This window comes from Anoplopoma fimbria, chromosome 4 (genome assembly GCF_027596085.1).
Source record: "Anoplopoma fimbria isolate UVic2021 breed Golden Eagle Sablefish chromosome 4, Afim_UVic_2022, whole genome shotgun sequence".
NCBI classification, from domain to species: domain Eukaryota; kingdom Metazoa; phylum Chordata; class Actinopteri; order Perciformes; family Anoplopomatidae; genus Anoplopoma; species Anoplopoma fimbria.
In genome coordinates, this window is record NC_072452.1 from 6,314,194 (window position 1) to 6,336,500 (window position 22,307).

The 22,307-nt window shown below is 45.4% G+C and overlaps 1 protein-coding gene across 1 annotated transcript in view; it reads right to left on the minus strand.

Moving 5' to 3' along the window:
• Window positions 1-447: 447 nt before the first annotated feature.
• The window catches only part of gpc4 (glypican 4), a 30,207-nt gene continuing 8,347 nt past the window's right edge, over window positions 448-22,307 (minus strand). The window contains exons 2-9 of the mRNA XM_054597978.1: window positions 11,256-11,414; window positions 5,745-6,142; window positions 5,236-5,401; window positions 4,191-4,321; window positions 3,952-4,098; window positions 3,738-3,862; window positions 3,413-3,585; window positions 448-3,316 (exon numbers count right to left, since the gene is read on the minus strand). Of these exons, the coding sequence (XP_054453953.1) occupies window positions 3,090-3,316; window positions 3,413-3,585; window positions 3,738-3,862; window positions 3,952-4,098; window positions 4,191-4,321; window positions 5,236-5,401; window positions 5,745-6,142; window positions 11,256-11,414 (1,526 nt within the window). The 3' untranslated portion in view covers window positions 448-3,089. The remainder of the gene's footprint in view (window positions 3,317-3,412; window positions 3,586-3,737; window positions 3,863-3,951; window positions 4,099-4,190; window positions 4,322-5,235; window positions 5,402-5,744; window positions 6,143-11,255; window positions 11,415-22,307) is intronic.

Below are 22,307 nucleotides of genomic sequence, written 5' to 3' on the forward strand. Positions count from 1 at the left end.
TACAAATAATGTGTAATGTGTGAACTCAATGTTTTCTTTTTGGTACAAATGTACCTAGTCAGTGTTTTTTTAAAAGGCTTACTGTTTGTTTCTCAAAAGCAAAAATATAAAACAATGTTACTTCATCAGCTTCATTGTGTCAAAATCCATCATCTGGTGGCTACTTTACACACTATTGTGACTCTTAGTTTAAACTGTAGACTTTTGGAGTGCAGTCAATCAAGAGTGACAATAAAATGAGACCATTCACAACCGTTTAAATATTGGCAGTCTTTATTTCAACAAGACTAAGAAATGTTGTTTAATATACATTTTCTCTTACAATTTAACATCTATCTCATCTTGTTTTTTTCCATAACATTAAGGAGATACTCTGACAAGTAAAAATCTGGTGTACTGTTATGGCCTCTTTTAGAGACATTTAAACCGGCTGCTCTTTATTTACACTTTTGTTTTGTTTTTTACTCATCTCAGTCTCTCCTCAGAAAACGAGTCCTTTTCTGTTCTTGTGGGCCAAAGGCTGATGGTAGGGTTTCCGACTCCTGTCCAACTCAACTTTACATCGCTAGACTGGAGCTCTGTGGATCAAATGAACAACATCCAGCAGCCGGACCGACTCTCTGCCAGCTGGAAACTGTTGCTGCCCTGGCCCGCAAGCACAGACATTTACCATCATCACCGAAAAGCGTTTCCTCCCACTCTCACAAAGTTGGGTATCTTCACACTCGACTCATCTCTTCCACATGACACGAACACATGCACAAGCCCTGGTGGAAATGTTGGTGGAACATAAAAATGAATTGAACTGGTAGCACACAGAGGTCATGCCAGATCAAGCTCCTGAAGCACCGCTTTGTTATTTGAAATTAAGGCGGGAGTATTTTGTGTGTGTAGCTTTGTCGTTCCTTTGAAGTCAGATTCGTGATGTCCTCGTTGATTTGGAAGTCTGTTAGTTGGTAACATCACTTTGTGTTTTTTTTTTTAAAAGAGAATTTCATGTAAGCTTACAATCAAGCTGTCAATTTCAACCAGAGGCACAAAGTTTGTTTTCATTAATTACCATCCATCTTAACTGCAGCAAATTGTTTCAGAACTGACAAATGTGAATCAAGCCAATTCATTTCAATTTTCTCAAAATGCATATTCAAAGCCCCCAAATCTGATCAATTCAATCAATTACTCAAAAAAATGTATTACTTTCCCCTTAGTTTTGCATATGGAAACATTCTGAATACTGTATCTTGGACCATCTATGTCAGGTTTAAAAGCATGTTTACAAGGACGTTAGAATACATGCATAAGTTACTGTACAAAAGCTACATGAGGCAGCGTCATTTTAGAGATGAAATGGCAAGCTAATGCAACTTACAGACCCGATTAGAACATTAGAAGATAAAGAAAATCCTATGTTGTGCTTGTCAGCTGGTAACGATATACTCAAACACCCATCAGGGAATTAGAGCACATAATAGATACAAATCATCAATCAACATCTACATTCTTTTTTTTTTACCTCAAGAAGTTGCTAATAATGTACCAAGGTAAAAAAAAAAAAAAAAAAAAAAAAAAAAAAAAAAAAAAAAAAAAAGATCAGGCACCATACATTGCATTCATTTTGGTAGCACTTGTGACATAACTTCAACATTCCACCTCAAGTTGAAATGATGAGAACGTAAGGATGAAGGTAGGTAGATCAGATGGTCCGGAGTCCATTTACACTGACACAGGCCGGTTAAGAGGCACAAGTGTGTGTTGTGGGACGGGGGTTGTGGGCTTAAAAAAAAAGAAAAGAAAAAAAAAGGAGCACCAAAAAACTGTGCACACTAACCAAAAGTGCCCCCGATATCTGTGCACATTGTCCTCTTCCACCACCTAAAACTAGCAGTAAAAATCCACTGTAGTACCTAATATATATCTTCATACCAAAAAAAGCTAAACATTACAACACCTCTTCGACATAAAACCCTGTATTAAAATAATCTTTTTCTTGATTTCATTTGATCATAGCACTGTCTTTTTGTTCCTCTTCTCTTGCTTTATGAACGTACATGTCGCCAACTTCTCTTTTCAAACAAGACTGTGTAGAGTCAGATCGTCTGTGCTGAACTGAGCTTACAGTACCAAAAAAGGGCATTCAGGACTCGTCAGCTCTGCCTTCTTTAGGATCAATGCCAGGGGGAGTCCTTCTCCCTCCACGCCGGTTACCTTTCACCAGGACGTCAGCCACATATCTCCAATCTATCAGACACTTTCAACTCAACATCACTAGATTGCATTGACAGTGAGAGCATGCGTGAGGTACCACCTTTACTATTAAACTGTTTGTGCTGAGGAAGCTTAATTAAAAATGTATAAAAGGAAAATGGAAAAAAAAAAGTTAGGTTGTGATAATGCTCATGGCAGGAAAACAATATGCATTTTGGGCTTGCAGAGCGTCCCAAAAGCTCTTCTAAAGGATGATTCCATCTCCAGGTCAAACATAAATTGTGCTGTAACTTCTCTCACTGTATTACAGCTAGCTCCGTTATTTCTGACTGGTTGATGGATGCAAATGTATAAATGCACAGACACAAACATTCACAGAGTGCGCATTCAAATGATTGTTAGCATTCATAACAACAATCTGAATAATTATTAGAAAGAACATCCTCAGAAATATGAAGATATGTCCCACCGCAGGCACTCACTGTTCAACCAAACATCTGGGTAACTATTTAGGCGATCACCGAAGAAGGCACAAAAATGTATTATAAGATATAACTGCCAAAATAGGACAATTGTATGATGTTCGTAATGCTGCAAGCAGAACCATAGTGTAGCTCCAAAAGAGCCATAAGGAGTAAAGGTTTATCTGGGGGGGGGAAAGGTGGAGTTCTTGGGAAGAAAATCGTATTGCTGTACACTGATGTCCTTAAAAACATACAAATAATTAAAAGTGAAGTTATTGTAATATTAAGAAGAGTCTCCCCCCCCTCCCCAAATGGCGGACAGTCCAAGGTCCTGAAGGCAGTCTTTTTAAAGTCTCTGACAGTTTTCTCCTTCGCTCCGTCATTCCTGGTCGTTCTTTTCCTCTTCTTGCCCAGCCAGTTTTATCTCAAGTGGGGGGCGAGCAGGGCCAGGGCCAGCCCGCAGAGCGCCAGCGCCATGCTCCCCTGTGAGGCGACACCCCCGCCTGAGGGATCAACCCCCCTCACCCTTTCCTCGTCAGCGGGTTTGGGGGGGTTCGGTGGAGTGGAGAAGTAGATGTCCCGGTCTGTGTCGCAGGACGGAGAGTCGCAGCCGCTGCCGCTCTCCTCCCCACCACTGGCATCCTCATCTAGCCCCCCAAAAAAAAGAAGATATGAGGGTCAGATGTGTTTGACTTTATCATTATGAGATGAAGAGAATCTTAAAGAGCTTCAGCCATCCTCACCGTTATCAATAGAGATGTCGTTGCCGCTGTGTGCAGCTTTGAGCCAGCTTGTCATTTCCTTCAACGCTGCAATCTGACTGCGAATCACAATGTCTGGCTTTGTTATGTCCACGTCCACATCAGGGTTCGACACCTGATTGGCCAGGCCGTTGCCAATGACAACTGACTCGTACCTATGTAGAGTGAGAATCAATATTAGCCAAGATGTTGCATTATCTTGCGATAAATGAAGTCAAATGTAGATTGTTGTGTTTGTGTGTGTGTGTGTGTGTGTGTGTGTGTGTGTGTGTGTGTGTGTGTGTGTGTGTGTGCACATGTAACTTACCTGCTTTTTGCTGTTCCATTCCAGCAGTCGTCCCCAGGTGCGATCCTCTCACCTGCACAAAAGGTCTCTGGCAATGTGGACCAGAACTTTTTGGCATTTTTCAGCTTCTTCTTCACATCGTTTGTCTGCATTGGGAAAAAGAAAAACAGTCAGACTCAAAGACTGAAAGCAAAGCAAAGCGTGGCTGTGCTCTGGGTTTTTCCCCAGTCCTTACCAGTCGATCTAAACTGGTCCCGGCAGCGGTAGTGGGCCTAGCATCGGGACTGTAAGGGCGGAAGCGTCCGCTAAATCCTGTATCTTTGATGGAACGTTTGGAACGGAAGGCCACGCTTGGTTTGGGCTGCCCACATCCTTGGAAAACCTGTCAGAAATGAAGTATCAAGTAAACTTAGTGAAACTGATCTCTTCATCTCTTGTCTTTAATAACCTAAAACACTGTGAAATGGTACTGACTTTCTGCGACACTTGCATGCTGTTCTCCTGCATGTTCATGATGGCATCTGAGATCTTCACGTCGATGGGATCCATGACGGACTCAAAATTAAACGGACCTTCGAGCCTCTCGGCTAGACCAAGCATGGCATCTGAAAACCAGAACATAGGAACATAAAATGAATAAGAGAACAAGAAATGGAGTCATTGAGGAATGACATTTTCTGAAGCTTGATGTTACAAAGAAACTGCCACTAGGGGGAAGCACACGCCCAAGAGCAGGAGATGTTCAACCAGTGAAAGGAGCCCTCGGATCACGGTAGAGGAAAGCTGCTGCACAGAGAGGAGGAGGTAGAAACCCGACACCTCCACAGACAGTAACGGTGTCTGCAGCCAGGACGGACACATGTAACGGTGGTATAGACACCGGGAAACATCTTTTTGTCACGTGACTCTCGTCATGTAGAATAAATGTAACGAGGGGAACCGTGGATGTACGTGCAGCCCTGAGTGTAATGAAACCGATCTGTCTCTGTGTTTACACAACACAGAAGCTGCATTCATCCTGTTGCTATCAACATGTCCAACTCACACTACTACCCCCCCCCCCCTCTCCCCCTTGACTTATACAAGATGCTAAAGAATGAGGGGACGTGTTTGTACATGCTTTTTTTTTTTCTTTTTCTACAGTAAACACTTTGTTCCTTCGTTAAACTGGTTCATGCTAAACTGGAGTGCATTAACCCACAAAATACACTGAAGAAATATGCATTTATAATTCATCAAATACCCACAATATCCCATAATGTCACACTGGTTTTATGGATTCAGAAGCATGTTTAGATAAGTCAGAGGTAGATTAGATCATATTTTAAATGATTTTTTTCAGGGTGAAAAGTGAGCACTGCACTGGCAAGTTTTAAACGAAACACAGTAGCAGGGAGTTTCATAAATATACGTTGCTGCCAAATCAAACACTTAAAGCCATCTTGGCTCTGGCAAGGTCGGTCAGGTCAGTTTAATAATGGCTGCAGAAGGTGTCCTTGGTCGCATGATGGTCGCTTACCCAGGAAGTTGTTCCATTCGGTGTCCAAGTCGGCCTGGTTGGCCAGACACCCACGCAACACGTTCAGACAGTAATTCTGGCAGGGTTTCAGGGCCACCTGGCCCGAGCAGTAGGGACAGTACAACATCTTCATGGACGCTTGCACACAGCTGGGAGAGGCACTGACCTGGAGGAGGCAGAGGGCAGTCAGCAGACATTTATTATTTCATCATAACAAAGACGCTCATCCACCCTCGCCACAGACGCATACTTAGACTGGGAAAAAGCATGGCCGTTAAATTTATAAGCACTAAACTCTCTGCAGAGCAGTATAAACGTATCATTAATGACTCACTCCCTGCAGTGGAAAAACATGCCATACTAAAACAGTCAACGTGGCTTATGTTATCAGAGACACTGTAATGGAATGCAGCCAGTTTTCACAAGAAAGATATGATGGGATGGACAGAGCTTTCTGGAAAAAACGTCTTTGTTTTTTTATCAACGCTTCATAAGCACTTCTCACTTACCTTAGAAACTTTATTGACCACTTCTGGGATGAGCATCAGGCCTCGCACAAAGGTGCGCGAGGCCACAAAGGCCCGTGTCAGCTGGATGCGGAGCTTGCGGGGGACGTCTCCGAAGGGCTGCAGCTGCTCCGTGTGCCGGCTGACGCACTCCATGTAGGCGTCGCTGAACTCGTACTGCACGTTGACCAGCCGGAACATCCTCTCCAGGAGGTCGTTCCAGAAGTCCGACAGCATGGAGTCCAGGTTGACGGCGCCGCTGCCGGACGCGTAGTACCGCGTCAGGGCCTCGAAGAACTTCTTGAACAGCTCCGCGTTCTGCACGTACATCATCCCGTACGTTCGCACGAACATGCTGTGCAGCGAGACCTCTGCATTTTTCAAAAGCTCACGGAAAAACTCTGTGGGGGGACAAAAAAGAAAGAAAGAGGAGAGGGATTAGTGTGATGACTAAATGCTGAGGCTGCCAGAGAGTCAGAACAAACAATTTGACATTGTTAACATTTCAGGGAGGGATTGATTTTAAAGATGGTACAAAGGAAATTGAATTTGTATGATGGATAACACATTGCTTGGGACATCTACAGACACCGAGATGTTATCGATCTGTAACTCAATAACTCCTGAATTGGCTTGTTTGGGGACAGGAAATTCCCATTTTGTGCTTTGTGGGTTTCCCATTACAAAACTACAAAACAAATGTGACACACAACAACATTGTGAGGTTTTCATCAAGTTATTGCAATATACAGATTACAGCAGGACCACATCGTACGTAAAAAACAAAATTATTGATGATTGAAAAGCACAATACAGCGTTGTGGCAGCTGTATTGTGCATTTCAATCATCAATCATTTTGAGTCCTCCACCCACTTTTTTGCTTTATGAATCTGTGCCCGTGATGATGCTGTCATGATTGTAAATCAGAATGATGCTCATTCCCCCTTCACCTGTGCCCACGTCCTGACGTTCTCAGCATCTCAACAGAAACAGTTTAAGCATAAAATCTCAGATGAAAGGCTAAAGGAATGTATTGTGGCGAGAGTGGCGTCTGGAAACGAGGAGCTGAGAGGAGTGAGGCGGGAGGGGTGAAAGGTGGAGCCGGAGCATCTCTGTCAGGCTGAAGGAGCGGGTCTGAGCATGGGAGCGGCGCTGCTGATCCTGGCCCTGCAGACCGGGCCATTCAGCAGAGACGTCTCTCCACATCAAGCCGCTTCAAACTGACCACCATCAATGGCATTTTTCTGTTGTCACATTCCATTCGCTCTCCTTTCTCCCGGCTTGTCTTGGACTGTCCTTCAGAGGCATTTTCAATAGGATTACTGAATAATGCCCCCCCCTCCCCTCCCCTATACGGACCTGTACCCCCCATCTAGCCCTGCATCTCCCCCTCCACCGCTTTCACTTCATCAGTTCCTTCAGAGAGCTCTCTTGACTAGAGACAGGGAACAATGACCTACTTCATCCTGAGGAATGTCCATCTACCCCCCCCCCCCCCCACACCACTTTCCCCCACCCCCAATAATCCAAGCCCCCTCTCCCACGGACACCCCCTCCTGGACCCTCCCTCCACAACTTTCTTAATCTGAACAAAATGAGAATTCCTCAGAGTCTCTGAAAAATGCTTCACCTTCAGTCTTGCGTGCATACACTCACCCCCTTTCACTCATCTCTCTCTCTCTCTCTCTTTTTTTATCCCCCCCCCCTTTGGTGCCCTGTGCGCACAAAACCTCTGTCCCACTGCAGATTCTCTGGGTGCCCTCTGCTTGGCTTTGAAATGTAAAGTTCCCATGCTCTCACAGAGGGAATCACTAAACGTTCCCTGCCACCAGTACACACCCACACATGCACGCACACACACACACACACACACACACACAACAGCAAGTAGCGCTGTCACTTCCACTTCAGCCTGACACACTAAAAAGAAAAAATGGGGTAGGGGAGGGGTGAGGGCGGCTTGGGGCGGGTTAAATTGAGGGCTTTTTTAACTCCAAATCCCCACTGTGTCGCCAAGGATACCGGAAACACTGCAGCCCCTCCATTTACCTCCCCGCCATCATTGCCCTCCTACACACACACACACACACACACACACACACACACACCCCACACACACACACACACACACACACACACACACACACACACACACACACACACACACACACACACACACACACACACACACACACACACACACACACAAAGCCAGGGGAGAGGGCACCAAGTTCCACGCTCCATTGACAGAGATTAAAACAAAAGGTCCACCCCCACCCCTGGAATGTCATAGTAGCCACAAGTTTAAAGTCAGTGAAAGGAGACGGAGGAGGAGAGGAGGAAGGGGAACGAAGCAGGAGGACAAACCTAAACCTGTCTATTTCCTCTCTACAGTTTATTAGAGCGCTAATGCCTATATGCTAAACGGATAAGCCCTGTAATGAGTTTGGACAAACCCACTGGTTAAAAAAAAAAAAAAAAAAGAGAGTGGCCTGTGGAGGGTGTATGTGTGTGAGTGGTGCGCAGCAGGGGAGGAGGGGGTGTATTCTATGGCCCAAGCTGAGGGCCTGAAGTATGAGCAGCATTACACAGGCATCTTGCATTGTCATTAAAAACAGTTTATGACACGCAGCCGTCTGCCAACAGGCCGAGCAGCGGAACACTCCCTCTGGATCTTTTTTTTTTTCTCCATTAAAATGTTGCCTGTTGCTCCGCCAATGGTCTGAGGGAATGTGGGTGAAAGGTTACGCTGTAGCCAAATGTAAAGAAGAAGGACAACTCCTGCCTGGGTGAGCCTTCGTCTCCCTCCTCTCTCTCTCTCCCTCCCCTCGCTCTGTCATCATTTCCACATGTTGCAGAGAGGGCCCTAAATTATGAGCCATGATCTGTAGGCCCGATCCATCACGGGAACAGAGGAGCTGACCCGTTCTCCTCCCACACATCCCACCCATTTCCTCCTCCAAGGAGCTCCCCCCCCCGCTTCCCATTCCCATTCCCCCTCCCCGGCACCCCCACCCCCACCCCTGTGTCCCTATAAACCCTGCTCCTCCCAGCCCAGGCAGTAATTGCATCCTATTTGTGCCAATTAGTCCCTGCGCTTCTCCCTTTTCTTATGGGATGGGATTCTGTCCCTCCTGCTGTTGGACTTCGGGGCTTTTCGGATGGATGTCTCTTGTGTGTGTGTGTGTGTGTGTGTGTGTGTGTGTGTGTGTGTGTGTGTGTGTGTGTGTGTGTGTAAAAGGGGCCTTAATCCATGTGCTTAAATCCCAGACATAGGCTTGCTCTGCTGGACGGGGTGAGTGCAAGAGGACAGCCAGGCTGAGGCCAGGACAAACACACAGCGAGGAGACTCAGAGAGGGGAGAACTATTTCTGGATCCTGGTCTTAATTGGCCGTGACTCCTAGCTCCAGGCGCATGATGAGAGCCCGCCTAATCACATACACTACTTCCTGAGTTTGTTTAGTGTGTGAGCAGCGCGTTGTTGTGTCTTCGTGGAGCGGTCGCGGCTGCCTTTACGCACACACACACATGCACCCCCACCGCAACCGGCCCGACGTCATCATCGCCCTTTTCTGTGACACAAAAGTACAACGGGCACTTCCTGTAGCAGTTTCACCGGCGGGATGTGCCTCCTTCGGGGCGTCTCGACGTGACAACAGGAAATAATAGGACGGCAACCAGAGCCGGTCACCCTATCCTGTGAGAGAGACGGTCTAATGTCACAGGTGGAAGACAGCACAGCAGGCCTTTGTAAAGGGATCCCACATCTAACAGTGCAGAGACAGCAGCAACCTGCCTACAGTGATGGGTGGGGGGCTGCTCGAGGACTGCACCCTCTTGGTCAAATAGTTGACCCTACGGCTATTCAGGCTTTGTCAGACTCTGTGTGACTTTTGCATGACGAGTCTGATGTAATGTTTGCGTAATGAAAATATCTCAAGACATTAACAATATTTTAAGCAACAATGGGAACATATACCTGGGTGAACCAGTTCTAAAAGCCACAATGAAGTTTGACAGCAAAAGAGCGTGATGTCTTCTCTCGTCTTGCCCTCTTTCTCAGCAGGAACACATCCATTATTAAATGTGCAGACAGTAAAAACGTCACCACCTGCAGCCCCAGTAGACCAAAATGCAAAGCAGCCAAGTGAAACGTCGTCGTAGTTATTCAACCTGGACACCGTTTTCTTCCTCGCCGTCTCATTGCGTCAAATACTGCTACGTTCTCAGAAGAAAATAAAAGGCCTTAAAGCACTGAGGTAGACTGAGGAAAGGTTATAACATCATTTAATTAGTAACCTAGTTAAATAAATGGACTATCTAGAATCATTCTCTACGTAGATTTGGTATATTTCAGACATCATTTGACCATTAAAATGCAATTATTATTATTCTAATGGATTGAAAGAAAATCTGTAAATATTTTGATAATCAAATAACTATTTAAGTTCAGTCATTTCTGCGACTAAATGTGACTCTTTTCAGTTTTCTTTGCCTTTAAGACAGTCAACTGAAAGTATTTGGGTTCAGGTCTGTTGGCTGGACAGTTGCAGCCCTAAAACACCGTCACAGAAAGCCAGGGTTGAATGGTGTGAAAGAGCAGCAGGGACATGAGGAGAGCATGAGGAGGGCAGAAATTGTGTGTGATGGAAATATAAAGGGAGGTCTGAGGGGCAAAGAGAGGAGGTGTTTGGGAGAGTGGGGCATCAGATGGGGACAAAGGGCAGTAAGAGAGGAGGATAAGAGGGGCGGGACGGCCCGAGCAGCCACTGCATTCCGACACGTCACATTCCTGTTCACATCTGGCTGCAATACACACTCTACGCGTTACCGACTATCCCTCGCTCCCTTTCACCGACACATAAGATCCGGAGGTCTCTGACTCGCATGTGCACGGGCACGCATGTGTACGAACAAACAAACGCATCAAAACCACGCACAAAACTGCTCACGACAGGCGACATTCTAATGTGTTCGGAAACTTTTAACTCTGAAAGTTTATCAGTCAATCTTCTTCTTTTCCAGCAGAGCTGCAGCGGTGACACGGTCGGCTGGCTGATGGCAGTCAAAGCTGTCTGGCTCCCTCAGTGACTCAGCACTGTTGCATGTTCCCATGAGCTCCCAACCTCAGAAGGGAAACCTGATCCCAATATTTACAGGCATACACACATGTGCTCTCACACACACACACACACACACACACACCCACACACAGAGGAACAGGAAGTACAGAGAAGACTAAATCTGAAGATGTGTGTGGTCCGTCTGGAAGTGTGTACGTCTCTGGAGAGAGAGGGTGTGTGTGTGTGTGTGTGTGTGGGGGGGGGGGTTGGACGATGACGTTGAGAGACAGGTGGACGGGCAGACAGACACAGACTGACTGTCTCCACCCGGGGGCAGCGGACTGGCAGGTGGGAGCGTCCGTCAAAAACGCAAGTGCTGCTGCGGGGCGGCGGCGGCACAACAGAGTCTGGAAAGTGGCCGGCGTGCTTGCGCAAGTGTGTTTGCTTACTGTCAAAGTGGTCGTGCCTCTGTCTGAAGGTGGATTGTAGGTTGGTGCTAAGCCTGGAGACGGGAGCTTTGATCTCCGTGTGGCTCTGCTGGCTCAGCTTCTCCTCCATCTCCAGCGTGCAGCAGGAGAAACCCTGCGGACACACTTTCAACGGGGCTCCTGGAAGAGGAAGAGAACACAGCGTTAAAACACCTTGCGGTACAGGACGCCGGCAACACACGTCACGTCAATGCGGAATAAGTCCAGTCGGTCATGATGGAATAAAACCTGTTTCGAACAGTAGGCCTCTTAAAAGGAGATTTAATTCGTGATGAACTTTACGACCCATTCAGAAGCTTTAAACCTGCAGAGTGGCTTTGTTAACGTGTGAGAGGTTATCAATTAACTGAGCCGACCCGCCGACTTTAGTGCATATTTGACTTGTTTGAAGCACACTAGTGTATCGATCATTAACACCATTTCTTGCTTTTGTCGGGGATGAAACCTTTCTGCTACCGAGTCACAACTCCACCAAATCAAATGCACCTTGGCTGTGAAAACCCCCTTAACTGCACTTAAGTGGATTAATTGCAACTCTCAGCCCAGAGCAGCCTTTAGCTGCCCACTTTATAGAGCCTTGCTCTTATCCTGACACTTCCCCGTCCTGATTGATAGTTCAGTGCTGTAGCTTTCTCTGAGTGCTGTGTCCTTCTAAAACACAGACTTTTAAGAGGAGAGGATTAGCTCTTCGCCCACTTTGCTGGTAAGAAGGCTGACTTCCAGTCATTTGAACATTGAGGCTGATAAATGTTTTGGCTTTGCATCCACGTAGAGCTGCATTTTTTTGAAACAATTTTAGAAGTCTGTTGTATCACGAAGCACGTTCTTTCTATGACATGATCCATAGTTTTTTTCTAATGTTTACTTTGTAAACGAAAACTTTGAAAACAGCAGAGAGCCACCTGCTGGAAACAGCGTAAACCTGCCAGCTTAAGTGTCCCTCGCATGCCAAACAGGAGAGAAGTGTTTTTCTTCGGTGTAGTCGGACAAATGTTCTGAAAGGCTAGTGTAGACAGAGAACTTGTAACTGTTTAAACATTCTCAGACACATCTGCATTCTTGGACCGAGCCAAATAAACTCAACACAACCAACTCTGAGCTTTCACTCCGCTGTTGAATCTAAATCATTGCACAAAACCCTAAATGCAGTTTTTCGATATAAAAGCGACTGCCAACTTTGTCAAAAGTGAGACTTAACAGCCAATTAAAATGGCGGGTCAGTGGAGGACGAATGCAAAGTTGCAGCTGCAATAATGTTTTGTTTTAAACGTGGCTGTTGGAACACAGGGATCCTTTCACTACATCCAGGAACCAGCGGCCTGTTTGGTTTTCCCCACCAGCTCGTGCTCACTGACTCGAGGCCTGTGTGCAGGTTGCTGCTACTGGAGCGGCTTCCATGTGCCACACTGACTGGAGCTTTAATATCACCTGAATTTGTTCATCCCAGACTAATTGAGCCCCCAGGGATCATGCTGACTTTCCACATAGTGTGTGCAGTGAAATGTGTTGTGCGTTTCCTTAATGTAAAACCTTGAAATGCATCGACGTTTTGTTTAAAGCTTGAGGGAAAAAAATGAACAGACGTTAGCAAGGTCTTTAAACTCCAATGCTGGTTATCAATAACAGTGAATTTCTTCCCTGCTCCTTTTTTTTATTTGTTTCATCCTTATTTTCTTCCAAATGGTTGTAAAAATGTTTTCTTTAGACACAGATGATTTGAGCTTTAAAAATCCAGGCAACTTTCTCCACGAGACAACAGAAGGCAGCGAGTACCTTGCAGTCCAAACTACAAGCGTTGTCGTGCTTGTTATTGGTGAAAGGATTTGGTAAAGTGAACCGCTTTTACTCACTTCCAGCTTTGTGAGCGTTTTTTGGTTAAAGTAGCTTCAGTTCCTCTGGCTTGATCATCAGTATTCGACTGTGGGATGTTTTTTGTTACCTCCACTGCTGGTTGCCATGTTTAATATGTCGCCATAACAGCCTGAGCCCTGTGTATTTGTTCCTCTGTGACATCTTGAGATTGTTTTCATTCTTTCGCTGCATGTAATAGAAACGCCCGTCGACCTCTATTAGGAAAAACAGGACTTGGATTTGATGACTTCTGTAATTTTACACATAAACCTTAAGATAGATTAAAAAAAAAAAAACACCTTTGGATCCAGTTTCCTACTGCTTTAAGAGTCTGACGGGTGGCGGCTGATCTTTGAAGCACGTCTGCTTCAACGTCGAATAATTCAACTGCAGCGTCAGAAGTGACTCACAGCAGTACGATCATGTAAACAGGGCACCAGAGGGAGGGATGCACCCCGGCGCCATAAACTGGACCCCTCCGTCTGGGATCAAGTCCAAATAAGCCTCAAGTCACTCCTTCTCTTTCAGCCCTCTCCCCAAAACCCATCCCTCGCTCCCTCTCTCTCTCTCTCTCTCCCTATAACCCTCACCCGACCCCCCCCCTCCTATATGCATATACACACATTCACACATACCCAGGCACAGTTGGCAGCCCCTACCCAAACATATTCACACATCACATCACTGCTCAACACATGGCTCTTTGTACCCCCATGATTGGAGGTACAGGGAGCAGCACACACGCACACGCACACACACACACACACACACACACACACACTGGACTTTTAGGTGAAACAGCCATCCAGTCTCTCCTCCAGCGGGGCCCCCTGCTTGCCCACAGCACAGGCGTACAATCAAAAGGGCTATATCCACATGGAAAATAGCCCTAGTTACCAAAGTACACAAATAAAAGTGAGATGGTCAATATTTCACAGGAATGTCTGCACAAATGTCACATTGTTAGCTCAAAGGATTAGGTCTCTGAAAAGTGAAGATTCTTAGCTAATGCATACTTTGTGAAAACATTTTGGCAGCCAATTTCTCAAACCGCCGGGAGAAAAGAAAACCGGGCCCCTGCTGGAACACAAGAGAGCGAACAGTTAACGGGAACAGTTCGATCCTATAAAAATCAGCATCAGGCCGGACTCTGTGTGACACGTTTCTGCCTCACTATTTCACAATCAGCCATGTGTGGACGCATCATTTCTCCACCGTTGCTGGCGTGAATAGTCTTTGTGTGACGGCTGAACTGGCTCTCGTTGGCCCAAAAAAAAAGAAGCTTCAGAGCATTTTAAGATGTAACACGACGCAGAGACACAGCACTGTTCAAGTGTCGCTCAGACGAGGAAAACTGCCATTTATGGTTGTCAAAACAAGAGAGCAGCATCTTGTAAACAAACATGTGACCGTGTGTCATGGCATTCATCAGCTCTCCGCCGCCTCCCTGCCTTCTCCTTTGTGGGGAGACCACCATCCCCTTTTTAAATGGCTCATAAAATAAGTCACTTCCCTCTGACATTGTCCTGCCTCTCAAACTCTGTTCCCAGAGGAAGGATGGTGGGGGAGGTGAAAACGCCTCACAGACAAAAACCAGATTAGACACCTCACCGCCCCCTCTGCCTGCCATCATGTGCCCCTGAACCAGACGGACCTCAGGGTGCCCCCCCCCCCCCCAACCCCCCAACCCCCCACCACCACACACACACACACACACACACACCTCTGCCTCGACCACCACCACCACCCTGCAGGCTTAACCAGCGAGGTCAGGGGTTAACAGCCACTCCTCTGAGAGAGGTCCTGTCCTCTGACCCCCCCCCAGTCCGCCAGCCAGCACATCCACCAGCCAGCACATCCACCACACACACACACACACACACACACACACACACACACACACACACACACACACACACACACACACACACAGTATCTCAGCCCCCCCAATCACGCCAATAATAACGCCACCAAAAGGCAATTAAGAGCCGAAGAAGTCGCAAACACATGCAAAACATTTTTAAATAGAAAACCCTAACATATGCTCCGATCTGAAGTCATAAAAGCCCCCCAAAGGAATATTCCGGTACCCTTCTGAACCCGGGACGTCACTGAAGCTGCTAAGGGAGCCGAATAGGAGGCCATGGGGGCACCGCATGTCACGAATCATTTGCCGACGTCTGTCACTAATTGGAGCCTGGTGGTCTGCGACTGAACCCAAACCTCCGAGCTTTCACACAGACGTCAACATTTGTAAATCATTAAGTGATAAACTGTATGCCGCTCATAGACCATCTACATGCTAATCCAATCCCAGCGGAATGTAGGTAATCGGAGACGGTGAATACTGGGCCGATTTAATTTAAAAACATGGAAGAAAGAAAAATAAAACAGAAAAAAAACGTGTGAACATATTCCAAGTCGGTCTGATTGATCTCCAAATGTCGGGCGTATAAAAATTCAGCCCCACACACACACACACACACACACACTCGGCAGTGTGAGGTATGCAAAGCAACACTTCTAAATGTAGAGGTCGACTATTAATTGGCATATTATGCTTTCTGCTGTAACATGTAAAAGAGAGCGCTGCCAGTCTACTGAGCATTACTCACACAGACGGTTGTAAATGTGCGCGCCCTGCAGCCATAACATTCTCCTCTTGCTTCTCACCTCTGTCTAGGGTGTAATTATCCAGGGGGGGGGTTTAGGGATTGGTGCCATTTGTTGGATAACTTTCTGTGTTTTGCGTCCCATCCTATCCTGCGGTCTTTTGGAGGAGTCCATGATGCTTTTTAAGGTTGGAAGTTTTACTTACTAGCATTATGTCTTATGAGAATTTAGAGGTCAACTGTTTCAAATAGGCAAAGTAAAGAGACGCGATGTGAAGCCGCAGTTCAAAAGAGTGATTAAAAAGGCTGCTTATTTCATTTCCAAAATCACAGCAATTGCTTTCGCAGTCATCCCCTTCTTAAATTCTTTCCTGTTACAGCATGTTGCCAAATCACCACTTTCTTTTTGGTTGCCCTTTCTCCTTCATCTGAAAGGACTCTGCAGTTATGGGCTCTATCTGGATTTTAAAAAAAACTAATTCCTTTACACATTAAACGTTCCGAAATGCCATTCATCCTTTTTTTCGGGAGAGGCTTTTCCATTTAGTTTTCTCAGCAAGCAATTCAATGTGTCAAACAATTCCCAATAAATGAATCAGAAAAGTAATTTGGAAGCAAAAGTCTCAAAATGCTTTGCGTTTATCTGCTTTCAGTAATGGCCTTGGAAAAGGCAGCATTTTGTTCAAGGGGGGGGGGACGGATGTGTCATTTTGGAATTAAACCCACACATCTATACAACGACGGAATAAATGTTTTCAAGACTCCATAATTGTGCCGGGTTTAGCTAGGGGAATCTCCAGCATGAGATCAGCCTAGTGCTGTAAAAACAAAATGTGCAAAAGTCAAACTCTGGTGGGAGGAACATGCAGTATCTGAGCCACCAGTGTCCTGTTCTTTACAACAACGTTTTCACGCTTTTACAGTTAGGAAAAGTGCTCTGGTACAATATGATATTTCCCCCCAGATTACAAGAAATCCTTTAACTAGGCGAGCTGACTAAGAGCTCAGTCTTATTTACAACCTGGAGGAGTTGCTGCGGGGGGAGGGAAGGCTACAAACATCCACACATTCACGTCAGGCTGCCGCTCTGTACAACCGCAGACTCTTGCTCAAGGGCATCATGCCAGCAGGGAGGGAGGAAAGTGGGTCTTGTTCGCCTTTCCCTTTCACATTTTCCTAGCTATTTTTTTTTCATGAGTAAAAGTGAGGTCTTAAGACCACCTAACCATTACTTCAATGCTGTCAGTACATTAAAAATAATGTTACTAAGGGGTCAACTTTTTAGAATTCTTAAGTAGAAATGAAACAATGTTCTGCCCAGTCCAAAAATGTAATATTAAAAGTAATACTACATTGTGTGGAATTGTACAATGAAAAGTGAGATTGTCCAAACCATATAAAAAGGAGCGCAAAACCACGGACTTTAACATTAAATGAAATGAAAAATTGTACAACCAGGATAAAGTTACACAAGTCGCACTAAGCATTACATCTCTCTTACACGCCAACATCCTGCGTACATGAGTTGTACTCTGAGCGTTGGCAGAATGGACCGCAGAAGGGGGAAAAAGGTTCAACAACATTATGCTGTAAGCGGAAACCATCATTAGAGACCGGACTGGTCATATGGAGATAATCAGGGCAGGGCGAAACTTCCACCTACTCTGTGTCTACACGTCAGCTTCTTACAAAAATAGAGTCATGACAACTTTATAGCACTTTGGGCCGGACCAGTAATGCTTTTTTGTTTTAAGGGGAGTCAAAAAGAGCCTGGAATGTGCTTGCAGGGACTTTTGAATCTGACTAGTATTATATAATGAAATGGGTGGTAACAATGCCACTCCTATTCATTTGCACGTATGTGTTTGACTTGACTGCTGCTCAGTGTGTCCAAGCAGAACTGAAGAGAAAAGCTAAAGGACAGACCGTATAGTTAAAGTTGTTATTGATAGGGTAGTGAATGTTACTCTCATCCTCTCTGAGGTATTACGCCCAGTGTTCGGTCCGATAACCAGCCCCCCCCCCCCCCCCCCCCAGAGATGCCAGGTGCTACGTTCTTCTGGACGTCTGCAGTGTGTGTGTTCCACAAAACACACACATTGTAGATCTGCGGCCCCTTGCTGGCAGTGGCACCAGCATCTTAGCATGGAGCTACAGCTGACCCATGACTCAGACATTACACCACTCTCATAACCAGCCCGTAGCCTGTAAAGGATGTAACCCGAAGTGGGCGACGGCATTAAACATTTTAAGTTAGGCAGTAAAATCTTTTTAAAAGGAATTGTTTGAAATTGCGACCAGAACATCTGCATGTTTGCCTCAATAAAAAGCGTCTGCCTCAGTTTGTTCGGGTGCTGCCATTTGGATCCGTCGTAACATGCTGTTCTAATTAAGTCTTTTTCTTCCGAATATGTTGGTTGCTTTTTGGAGCCCACGTCTTTGTTTTTGTTTGTTGATGCTTTATTCTATTGCTGCTGCAGCAACATCAGTTCCCCCCATGACATCACCGTGCTTATCCATTGCACACTACACATACAACTAGAATAGCATTGTAGCTCAACAAATCACCAGGCTGACATTATGTACCACAGTACAGTGATAGAGAGCAGCTGAGGCCCATTAAATAAAGACAAACAGCTGATCGGTAAGATAGGTCTATGAATGAGTTATTACATACTGTATACAAAATACAGAGATTGTAATCTTCAGATAGTATTCTGTTACATCCCTGCTTACTATCACTACACATCTGCTTATTAATCATTTTGTACATCCATTCATCTTTGGGCACTACTGCATTTACTCCACTTAGAACAATGCTCACCATCCATTCATGAGGCAGGAAGTTTTGGTTTAGGGGAGAACTCTCTGGAGGGAATGTTCTCAGCTACCAGCCAGCCACAGGGCTTTGGATAATGTCTACGTTTCCTTGAATAAATCAGGAATTAAAATCGACTCTGCAACACAGCTGTCAAAACACCAAACTGCCAAAATGTACTTGTCACCCGGCACGACTGTGATGAGAGAAAGGGAGTCATGTCTGCTGCTTCACGGCACGAGGCAAAGCTCATTATGATCTCTGTGTCTCATCAGCGGCTTTTTATGCAGTGATACTTCGCTGCCACAGAAAAACTCTCGATAGACTATTTGTCACATTAAAATGTTTATCCGTGTTAAATCCTCCCCACTTTGTTCAACATTAATTATTGTCTAAAAGGTGCAAAATCTCACATAATAAGCTCTCACTGGGATGTGTAAACCTGAGCCTGAGCCACAAGAGTCCATTTCTGATTACTAAACCAGTCTGGGCCTCTGGCCAATTAAAACTCTCCATTTGTGAACATTCCAAAACGCTGTCATCCATGAACATTTACCCAGAAGCCCCTGGGGAGATTCCACAACATTGCCCCGGCCTCTCGCTCTGTCTGTTCCCCTCTCCCGTCCCGGCCCTGCATCTCCGGCTTTGTCTCCCCGCACAAAAGCTCCCTGCCGACACCACTTCCCAGGTCACTGCTTTGTCAGGGTTTCAACTGGCTCCTGCACTTCCCAGAGTACATTTAACAAGTCAGGGACCAAATTCCAACCACTGGGGCAGTGCTCAAAAGTTCACCTGCAGCACAAATATATATGAAACCTCTAGTGGTCAAAGAAAAATCTGGAGAACAGCGTTCAACTCTCAGATTTCTTGTGTACGTGGCGTGAAACTATTTACATAAAGTCTCTTGATAGTAGATGGATTTTACACCTGTCGAAATATTTTGATACCAGTACTGACACGATACTACAGACAAAGCCTAAAACACTGGGAAAAGTTTTTTTTTATTTTTTTATTAATTTCTTATTAAGATCATCTCTCACACTGCTGCTTATTAAATGTTAAATACTTATCTATTTTGCCAAGTTGCCTCTTAGGGAAATGCTGTGAATGAATTTTAGCTCCCTCTGGTAAGGGGTGATGCAGTGTGTATGCCTAGGGCTTTTACTGTGAAAGGTAAGAACAGGAAGAGTGAAGCTGTAATGCGCTGGCGTTGACACGGTGCGAGCGGTTAAGAGTTTTCCGCCTTGGAGCAGCCTACCGTGTTATTATTTGATTACCTACATAAGTATAGATGCATTTATAACGCTCAGCTGCAGAACTTTATTTTGCTTTGTTGACAAGTCGTGCAACACTTGAAGGGCAAGATTCAAGTGTTAGCCAAAAAGCCTACAGAGCAAGGCTGTGTGAAAACATATCAAAAGTTAAAGATTAAGAGTACAAGTTAGAAAAACAACTCATTAGTTGACAGAAGAAACCACAACCGGGTGGTGATTCAGTCAAAAAAAGCCACAAGCTAAAGTGGGCGTTAAGCATCTTGGTACTCGGTACAACATGGTTTTCTTACTCGACAGTAAACATTTGGCCTTAAACCAGTGCTGAGGTCTGTAAGAGGTCACGAATCACAAAGCAAAGTGAAGAAATGGGATCATAAAAATGAAAGACTTGTGCAGGCTCGGTCTCCAACGATGAGAAAGCCGGAGGCCCTGATTCATGTTAACATAGATTTGGGGAATTCGTTCTTCAAACAGAAGCGGCCTGTCTTTTCCGGAGGAGATTGAATTTGGGCCACTTTCATAACGTGCGCCACACAAACTTTCATCAACTTGTTTGACTTCATTCTGGTAAACACAGCAACCACTTGCAGTTGGCTTGACTGCCATTCAGGCATTCGGACCTGTGCGCGCCTCGCCAAGTGGTTTTAACACGAGCGCCTGCATCAAATATTGTATGGGCTATAGATTCATACATAAAGGAAAAACAACGATCACTCAGCCGTGAAGCTTTTCTAAACAGCACCCATCAGAGGGAGTTAAAGGAAATGATTCACGTTAACAGATGGTGTAATCTTTCACCCTCTCCACGTCTGTCTTTAAGGTTATGAGCCTTTTGATGAGCCGCAGAGTTCCAGTGTTTGATGCTTTTACTAAAGATTCCACCTTGACGTTTCAGCTTGGTGTGTGTGCGTGTGTGTGTGTGTGTGCGCGTGTGTGTGTGTGTTTTTGAACAAGCGCGAGGGAAATGCGAGTGAGTGAAGAGAGAGCGAGACTGTGTTGTGTTTACGATTTGCAGAGACGGGCGGAGGTTTTACAGACAAACGGAGAGGACAAGTTACGGCACAGCGTGATTATCACAAGGGAAGAGAAAAGGAGGAGAGGAAAGAAAGAAAAAGAAAGAAAAAAATGGAGAGACACAAAAGACCTCCCTGGCTTGTCCCTTTAGACAAGCGCTCCGTCTTTTCCACTGATTCATGGCACACAAATGAAAACGCACTTTAAAAGCAGAAGATGAAAAAAGACACTCTTTACTTAAGTGCTTTACCATGGGACCCTGGGCAAACACGGTTGTGCTGTCGGACAAACGGACTACCGTTGAGCGTACAAATGTGTCCTCTCTGAGATGTGCTTTACACACTGCTTCAGAGCCATGCGCTATCCGGTCTATCGGAGGAGGAGGCTTTACACTTAAAAAAACAGTCCTGGTGGACTGGTCATAAGAGCCTGCTTGAGCAAGCTTCACATAACAAATCACGACACCCCACCCCACCCTCCAACTCCACATTGAAAAGAATTTTTAAAAAAATCTCACTTTGTTGAAACATACGAGAGCCTTTAAAAAAAGGACTTGACACACAAACAATACATTTCATCGCTGCCAGTAAAAAAGCTGGCGAACCCCTCCTAAGGACAGGGAGCTCTTTGACAATGTTTATAACAGACATCCAAAAGCAGCTGAGATCCGCCAGATGTTGAGGCAGGACTGGGGCCCCGACGAAGCCCCCCAGGCAGAATGAGGTCAGGTACAAGATCAGGTTTCTGGAAGCTCAATGCTACAAAAGGGCAACAAAGATTCTGATATACCTGTTGGGCCTAAGGAAACTGGACACCAGCGGAGGCGGTGGGAATAGAACTGCTCATCGCAGACTGTCAAAGGGCCCCGAAAGCCTAAACCCAATGGTACGATGGTCTAATGGGGCCTCAGTCATGGACGGCTCAGTCTGTTCCTGATGATGTGTGCCGAATGTGTCGATAAATCAGAGCTGCTTGCAATTCCAATGATTTTTATATATTGGCATGAGGACTGCCAGTAATAAAAAATAATAACCGCCCTCAAAAAACACGCTAACCAAATTTGCAATTTTGGAGCTATCATTTCACAAACTATTTGATCCTTTCATTTGTGGGTTCTTTTTTTCCTCCCTCGCTTATCGGCCCTCAGCCAGCAGGACGTCTGCCATTGTTTTCTTCATGTTTTAAATTTTACTTTTGATGACCTGCTTCTAAACACATTTCATCAACTCGTCAGTCTAATTCACAGAGCTATGTGAAGCAGCCAGAGAAGAAAGGTTTTGTTTTTTTAAGTATTGAAGAAAAGGGGGAAAAAAAAGGGTGGTTTTGATCTCAAAGAATACAATTTATATCAAAATAAATGAGAGCGGGCAGCACACAAGGGGATTAGGCAAATATTAGGAAACCTATTAAACTAGCTGCAGTTTGGAGAGGTGAGCTAAGTGTG